This window comes from Eretmochelys imbricata, chromosome 5 (assembly GCF_965152235.1).
Source record: "Eretmochelys imbricata isolate rEreImb1 chromosome 5, rEreImb1.hap1, whole genome shotgun sequence".
In the NCBI taxonomy this organism is placed as follows: Eukaryota; Metazoa; Chordata; order Testudines; family Cheloniidae; genus Eretmochelys; species Eretmochelys imbricata.
The window spans coordinates 85,203,375-85,211,618 of NC_135576.1; the positions used below are offsets into that span (position 1 = coordinate 85,203,375).

At 42.3% G+C, this 8,244-nt stretch overlaps 1 protein-coding gene across 1 annotated transcript; it reads right to left on the bottom strand.

Annotated features, from left to right (window-relative positions):
- Nucleotides 1-3,612: 3,612 nt before the first annotated feature.
- Nucleotides 3,613-8,018, bottom strand: CKS2 (CDC28 protein kinase regulatory subunit 2). Its single transcript, XM_077816373.1, has 3 exons — nucleotides 7,885-8,018; nucleotides 5,794-5,921; nucleotides 3,613-3,958 (listed from the first exon to the last, which is right to left on the bottom strand). Exons 1-3 carry the CDS (start codon nucleotides 7,941-7,943, stop codon nucleotides 3,906-3,908), a joined length of 240 nt encoding a protein of 79 aa, XP_077672499.1. The 5' UTR covers nucleotides 7,944-8,018; the 3' UTR covers nucleotides 3,613-3,905.
- Nucleotides 8,019-8,244: the final 226 nt, after the last annotated feature.

Genomic DNA, 8,244 nt, shown 5'->3' on the forward strand with positions numbered 1-8,244 from the left:
TGTTACAATATGTTAGGATTGGTTAGTTAAATTTCAGGAAAATGATTGGTTAAGGTATAGCTAAGCAGAACTCAAGTTTTACTATATAGTCTGCAGTCAATCAGGAAGTAAAGGGGGGAAATGGGAACAGGGAATTGGAATCATGTTTTGCTAAGGGGCAGAAATGGGAATGGGAAAATTGGAATCATGTTTTGCTAAGGGGCGGGGAATGGGAACAGGGACAGGTAAGGCTCTGTGGTGTCAGAGCTGGGAAGGTGGATACTAAGGAAGGAAACTGGGATCATGCTTGCTGGAAGTTCACCCCAATAAACATCAAATTGTTTGCACTTTTGGACTTTGGGTATTGTTGCTCTCTGTTCATGCGAGAGGGACCAGGGAAGTAAGTGGGCAAAGGAATAAGCCCCCTAACATTATGAACCTAGGCATTTGGTGATGTGCCCTGGAGGCAAGGGTTGGTAACACGGCATAGTTGTATGCCTCAGTTCACCACAGATACTCTCCAATTTTATTAAAGTTGTATGCCTTTTTCATTCACTCGTTTGTTATTTAACCCCAAGATTGTTACAACCATCTGAGAACACTTTATTCCCATCAATCACTGCACAAATTAATCAGGCACATTTCTTTCCATTTTCACCATTTCTATTTATATTTGCTTGTTTGTTTCCCCAGTACTACAGCAGCGCAGTAATAATAAAACAAGGCATCTAGAGCCAGCTAATAGGCACATGCACACAACATCTAAGGCTGCTCTTACACATAGTGAGAAAGAGAATGAGAACTTCTTAGAGTAGGGGCAACTGAAGGCCTCTCAATTTCTTCCCTCCTTCCTATTTAAAATAATAATTTTAAAAAGTGTGTGTGTGTGTGGGGGGGGGTACTTTACACCACCACTCCCAACCACAGAGCTTTGGCCATCAAGAAAGCAAGTCTTAGAGGGATCAATGTGGTGCTATGAGTACATCAGCAATGCAAAATTCAATTTCTTGAATGGAAGTTTGTGCCCAGTACTCCCCTTCGCATATGATATTTCTGAGCAGTCTTGAACAAAGTACTTGCCAGTTGATATGTGTGGTGTCTTCTCTCTTAAAAAAACTTGATGACTGAGTGGTGATAAACATTGCAGTGCCTAAAGTTCCACATCAAGTCAATACAGGACCCTCTTTGTCCTGTATTTCAGCAATAACAATGCAAAGACTCAAAAATTGATACAAGTGTATGATTTTGCACCAGCAACAAAACATTGTGAGGGCATCCCATAAACTTTTCATGCAAATGTCCTTTATGGCATGTAGTTAGAGCTATTTTGATTCCAGAATATTAGAGACAAGGTTGATGAAATAAAATCTTTTATTGGATCAACTTCTGTTGGTGAGATTTCAAGCTACATGGAGCTTTTCTTCAGGTACCTCTCCCAGATCTGAAGTAGAGCTTGGTGTGGCTTGAAAGCTTCTCTCTCTCTCACCAACAGAAGTGGTCCAATAAAAGATTTTACCTCATCCAATTTGTCTCTTTATTTCCTTTAAAAGTTAGTCGTCACTCATCTAAAGATATGTTTTGGAAAAATTACTTACTCATAGCTGCTGTTCTCTGAATGTGTTGTCTTTGCAGCCCTCCACTGCAAGCCATGTGGGTCAGATACATGACTCCATCAAGGAAACAAGGAGAGTTTATCATCACCATTGTGAGAAGCATGCACAAGCACATTTTTTACCGAGGCTGTTCCATTTTTATGACAGTTGTGTGCAACTGTGTGTTTATGATCATAAACAAAATTTCTATTTCTTCCACAAAATCTTTTAATAATCTGAAGTAATGATATAGAAGAACTGCACTAGTAGAGAGCCCATTCTCAATGTTTGTAACATGTCAAATATATTTCCAATGTCTGATTTACATTGAGCTAAATCAGTTAACTTATATGAAAAATAAAAAACAAGGATGACATTTTCACTCTTAGAAGGATCTCATTGTTTAAACTTTCATCATGCTTAGCATATCAGAAAGCAATGTGCTTGTATAACATGAACATAAAATACCAACATGTAATTTACTAAAGACAGCCAGCCCCAAGTTAAATCTGATATAGCCACAGGCACTTGGTATGTCTATTAACCAGTGCAAGGATAGAACTTTAAGACAATTAAGGTGACTAATTTAGAAGCGAAGAGCTCAGTGTAAGCTCAAAAACTTGTCTCTCTTGCCAACAGAAGTTGATCCCAAAATATTACCTCACCCACCTTGTCTCTTTTGTCCTGGGACTAAACACAGCTACAACATAATTAGGAAGTTACATTAATGATTTTTGAGATTCAGCTCTACAAAGTACTAACAATAAGACGATTCTAGCCCTGATGGCCTTATCAACCTATACCATTCTACAATCTAATGCTTTTAATCTACATACAGTTCTGAATATACTGACTGCAGTGGAACAGCCCTTACTCTATCCTATTCACCTTTCAAGGATGTATTCTCAGGCTACAGCTTATTGCACTGTGATTAAGTATTAACCATGATTCATGAGCTAGACTATTGTCAGCTAATATATTTTCCCCTCTTACACCTCCAGTAAACAGCATGGCTTGCTCATATACTTAGCTTTTTGACAAATTATGCCTTTCTAAAGGGAAGCACTAACGTCAAGAGACCTTTAGGGAGAAGGCCCAGTTAGCAGTCGTTTACTTTTGACTCATGTATAATGGCATAGTAGAGAGTCAAATACCTGCACGTTGCCGAGAAATCCACAAATACAGATGCCTGAGCTGATACACCCCGCTAAGATAGCCGGGGTAAGCTTACCGTAGCAACTTTGATTTGGATTTACACTACACGCTGTGAAAGTGTATTGCCAGGCTTGGGTTTGAGATGGCCTAGATATAAAATTATAGCAGGAAGTTCTTCAGAAGGGAATGAGTGGTCAGAAGACAGACAGATACAGCTAATACCTGAATAGCCTGGAATTTTTGCTATTCACTGAATGCAAACTCACGCAGCACAAGGCATATTTATAATCTTAAAGCCAGGACAGCCAACTGCATTCTCCAGCTGGTTTTAGTGTGATCTTCTGACTAGCTTCATCATACTAAAGTGATTTGAGAGGTGGCTCAAATAGCCTAAGCGCAGCAAAGTGATGGGGCACATTCTGTTGTGGGGCAGCAGAGCCTATATTAGCCTGTTTTGTGAAGAGATTCTTGATTCAGAGTAGTCAGCCAGCAACTGTGTCTTCCCAGAGACAGGCATTATGTCATAGAGAACTATGTCCCTGTGAAGCCACGGTTGTGGTTTTTTTCCACCTATGCAGTGATTTCATGATCAGTTTTGGACAGGTACCTCCTCCTCCACTAGTTTAGCTTTAACTCCTAAATTCTACGTAGTTGATTCTAAGAAATCTTATGTGTTAGCGGATCGGAAAGACTTCACAAAAGTAAATATCTAGAATTAAGAGAGAGTGTTTATTTCTTTAGACCCCTTGTGAAGAGTCAGGCAGCCATGGGCTTTGAACTAGTCAAACATATGTAATTACAATGCTGTACATTGTTTCAATACTGAGTTACTCAAGTTTCTAAAGAAAAAAATACATGTAATAAGTGAAAGTCTATAGTCAGGACATAGACATGCAACATGAACACTTTATTAAACAAAAGTAATTTAATAAAAAGTCAAATAGGCATTTATATTACAGTAAAGGGATATGTTTTTATTAATCTTTAGACACCATAGCAGCCTACTTGGAATTGCATTTGACTGAGCTCTGTTGCTGTGAATAATACAGCTCATGCACAGATACGGATGTATGTTTTGTACATTTTTTTCAAGTATTCACTGAATACTACCAACATATATACACTCATATACATAAAGTTCCAGAAGATTTAATAGAAGATTTCCAGAAAAAAAAAAGTTCATTTTTGTTGGTCTTTCGGAAGAGGTCTTCTAAAGAGAAGGATGTGTGGTTCTGTGGAAATAAGATTGAACGCAAATTTCAATGTTATCCTGCAATATTTATCATTGCCAGTCCTGCACATTTGTGTACAGCAGCTTAGTACTCAATTACTACATTTAATAGACAAAACGTTAAGTCTCCCCACTGAGCGTAAGAAAAATGACCATTCCTATTAGTGCCTTCAAGCTTGCCCTTCTATATGGGGTAAAACTTTTAGAAGCACCTGAGTGACTTAGGATCTTAAGCCAATTAGGTGCTTTTAAGAATTAAGGTGCTTTTAAGCCAATTAGGTGCTTTTTACCCTTGGTGCCAAGAGAGGCCACTCAAAATTAAGATGGGAATTACTATAATAGTTAAGTATTTCCATGAATGCTCAAGTTTCAAATACTTGGAAATGACTGATCAGTACATTTTAGTGTGAAATTATATCTATGTGTAACTGTAATGCATAAGCATATGATCATGTTTCGGTAAGGAATTTGTACCAGTTTAACAGAAGACTATTGCTAGTACCGTAAAGTCAGTAGAGTTTGATTTTTCGCAACATTTCCATACCAAACCTTCCTATGTAGATGCAGTTTATATTGGCTTATACTAGCAAGAGCACCTTTATGCTCCATTATCAACACTACAGGTTGGCTATACAGCCAACCTTTTCTAGTAGAGAGCTGGCTTGTCGGTTTTAAACTGGCTCAAGAGTGTCTCCACAAGTGGGTACATTGATTTAACTAGACCGATTTCTAGGCAGGTCTAGTTTAAACAAGGAAGTTGAATCAATTAACAAGACCTTCAGGCCAAGTGGTGCATGCACATCCTTTAGCAGGAGAGTAAAATACAGTAAGTCATTGGAAGCAAAGGCCATGCTTGCAGAAAATTTGAATCTACCTTTGGTTGAATTTGCTTGCTGGTTCTTCCAAACAGCGAACTTGGAAGACCACTGAGATCACCTGCAGTTTGTCCACTGACAGTTAACATAACTGTCAGTCAGGTTTGTACTAGTTTTAAACACTCATGATAAGTACCAAAGTAGGGTCTGAAATTGAGTCACTTGTACTTTGATACAAAGATTATAATATTACAGTTAAGATCTTCTAATCTTTAACTTTTGTTGTTTCTAGCAAATCAGCTATAATATAGCCACTTGGACGACAGTTTTATTTTGGTTCACGAAGACCAAGTTATACAATTACCTATATCTAAGGGCTTGTCTACACTGGCAATTAACAGCGCTGCAACTTTCTTGCTCAAGGGTGTGAAAAACACCCCCCTGAGCACAGCAAGTTGCAGCGCTGTAAAGTGCCAGTGTAAACAATGCCCCAGTGCTGGGACCTACGGCTCCTCGTTGAGGTGTTTTTTTTTTTTTTTTTTTTTTTTAAAAAAAAGAGCATGCCACAACCACACAAGGCACATTAAAGCGCTGCCACGGCAGTACTTGAGCGTTGCCAGTGTAGAGTAGCCCTTAGTGTCTAAGCTTTAATCTAGCACAGATACCAACTTGTTAGTTTTCTAGTTCAGGGCTTGAAAAGTTTGACAGCTACAAACTAGACATGAGATGCCCACTAGTTAGACCCAGAGAAATCCTGCCCTGGATCTAAAAAGTAAGTGTTAGGGAAATTTGAAGCCACACCCTCCACCCCTTCCCATTCTCCCCCCACAAAAATGACCCCAATGCTTCTCCACTGCTGTTAGTTTTCCCAAGCAACTACAGAGTTATGACAATCTTTTGATTCCTGTAACGTTGGGTATTGCTAATAGGAGAAGATTCAGGGTGTCCTTTTAATCCCAACAAGTACCTGCATAGTCAGTTAAAAGTGCCATTATAGCAATAGAACAGTCATTCTATTTACCTGGCTCATGGATCATGTAATGGACCCAGCCAAGACTTTGCTGGACACCAAGTCTTCTCCATTCCTCTTCAGACATTAGATGGGTTTTTGGTACTTGCTTTGAAAGCTCTCTGGGTAACATCACATGTCTGTTGAAGATATAATAGTACTAAAGTTATCCTACAGTACAGATCAGTTTTCTTTTTGAGAACACCTGTATTTATAGGCTATAACCCTTACTGCCTTTCCTAGAGAAGTGTCTTAAGCAGGACAGTCTGCCAGACACCAGAAAAACTATATCCTCCAGATGGAGGATATCAGGCAACTTGGCAATATCCTGACCACCAGTGGAAGCCCAGTGCACTTTTCCTAAGATATTGTGCCCCTCCCGATCTATTTCTGTTAGCTGCTAGAAGGATGCCCACCATCTGTTCTCAAGTTTCCTGGGAGAGAGACCAACTGTTCTACATGTTGATGTACCAATGGCAATATACGGGCTATTTAAAGATTCAATAGTTTTAATTCATGCAGATTTAAGTATTCATATTAAAACACTTTTAAGCTTAAAAAAAGAGGTGGTATGCTAAATCTTGAAATCCAAGAGCCAGTACTGTAGATGTTAACCCTTCAGCCGTGTAAGGGAAGGTATAATCATGCACTCCATTCCCTACTTCATCTGAAATATATTTGAGCCAGGAGAGAATGCCTGCCTAGTCAAAGCAAAGAGTGCTCCTGGCATTTGGTTATTGCCACACTGTTTAAGAGACAAAGGAAACTCCTATCTACTTGATCAGATAAGTGAATCAGGACTGGTGGTATAAGAATGTTTCTTAAAACCACTTATCACAGCCAAGTCAACTGCTGACCAACATAATCTCACCTCTGCCCTTGAATACCAAACTGTACATGCAGATCACAAACCTATCTTCAGGAGAGTAACATTTAATAAAGTCACAAAACAGAGGTACTGTAGCGTATTTCATAGGGCACTGCGGAGTCTGTTTACCTCTTCCCTCTCAGACCAGTGTATTCTGCTTCCCTATTATGCAAACTGGTCACACAGCATTGTTTCAGGCTTGAATGAACAAAACACTCAAGTGGGGTAAGCAAGAGGTCATCTATCCCATAGCCTTGCACTCAATGTCATTAACCTGCATAAGGAGTCAGCAATATACCCGGAGCAAAACTTCCCACAGAAAGCATGGCATCTTTACTACTAAGATTTGTTCAGGGTAGTGTGTGTTAATACATTTCAAGTTAACCTCCCAAGACTCCCTTGCATTGCAGAACAGCTACACCCCAAAAGGCTAAGTGCACATCTGCCCAGGCCACGTGGTCTCACTGAGCGTCTATAAAGTGACTAGAGCAGGAATTGCCTCACTCTGAACTAGCGAAAGCAGAGTCAGGTTCTGGAGGGAGCCAAAGGCGCCTCCCCTGATGTGGCCAACAGGCAGTTGCCATTGTTGTCACCCCATTCCAGAGATCAGGATTGTTTACAGGTAGTAAAACCCAGTCCCACCAATGTCTGCTCCGAGCGGGTAAGGGGACCTGCGAGCCCGCCAGTGCTCAACAATGGCCGCTAGAGTGTCCCCAGTGAATTTCGGGGACAGTGAGCTCACAGCAACTCTCCCGAGATCAACTCCAGGAAACCTGGCTTCCCTGGGAGACGGCGCCGAGCGCTCCGAGCAGCGCCCGCGACTTAGTCACTGGCTCACGAGCCCCTTCAGCGCGCACAGCCCGACCGCCCCAGGCTCCCCTCTCCTCGCGCAGGGCCCATTGTTCCCCCAACCCCTGCGGAAGGAGCAGCCCTCCCCTCATTTCCCGGGGCGGACTTGGCGGCGGCTGCGCTCGAGACGGGCGGAGAGAGCCTGAGTCGGGTCCCGATATTAGAGCGCCATATTCTGACCTGAGCCCCCTAGCAGCCCCAGAAGAGCCAGTGATCCCTCCCACACCCCCAGAAGGGAGCAGCGGGGCAAAGCATTTACACCCCCCACCCCAGAGAGCGCTGCGCCGCGCGCCTGCTCCCCGGACGCCCCTACGCGCGGCCGGCCAGCCAGCTCACGCCCCGCGGCACGGAAGGGGGTGGAGGACAGCGCGAAGCAACCCACGCACCGATACTCGTAGTGCTCGTCAAAGTATTTGTCGGAGTAGTAGATCTGCTTGTGGGCCATGGCGGAGGCAGCTACACCAGCAGCACCCAGCTCGCGTTCCTCAACCTGAGGCAGCGCCCGCTGATTAACTGACCCCTTCAGCTTTCCACTCAATTTGAATCCAACAATTCAACGTTTATTGGCGGGCAGTGCCAGCCAATCACAGAGCGCGCTATCACATACGTCAGACAATTACATCACCCGTACCCTTCACTTTCTCCCGACCAACCATTTAGAGGCCATGAGAGCGAAGGGCATGGTATATGAGTGGGACGGTTAAAGTACGCTGCGCGCGCAGAGGTTGGGAGGGAGTTGGAGTCAG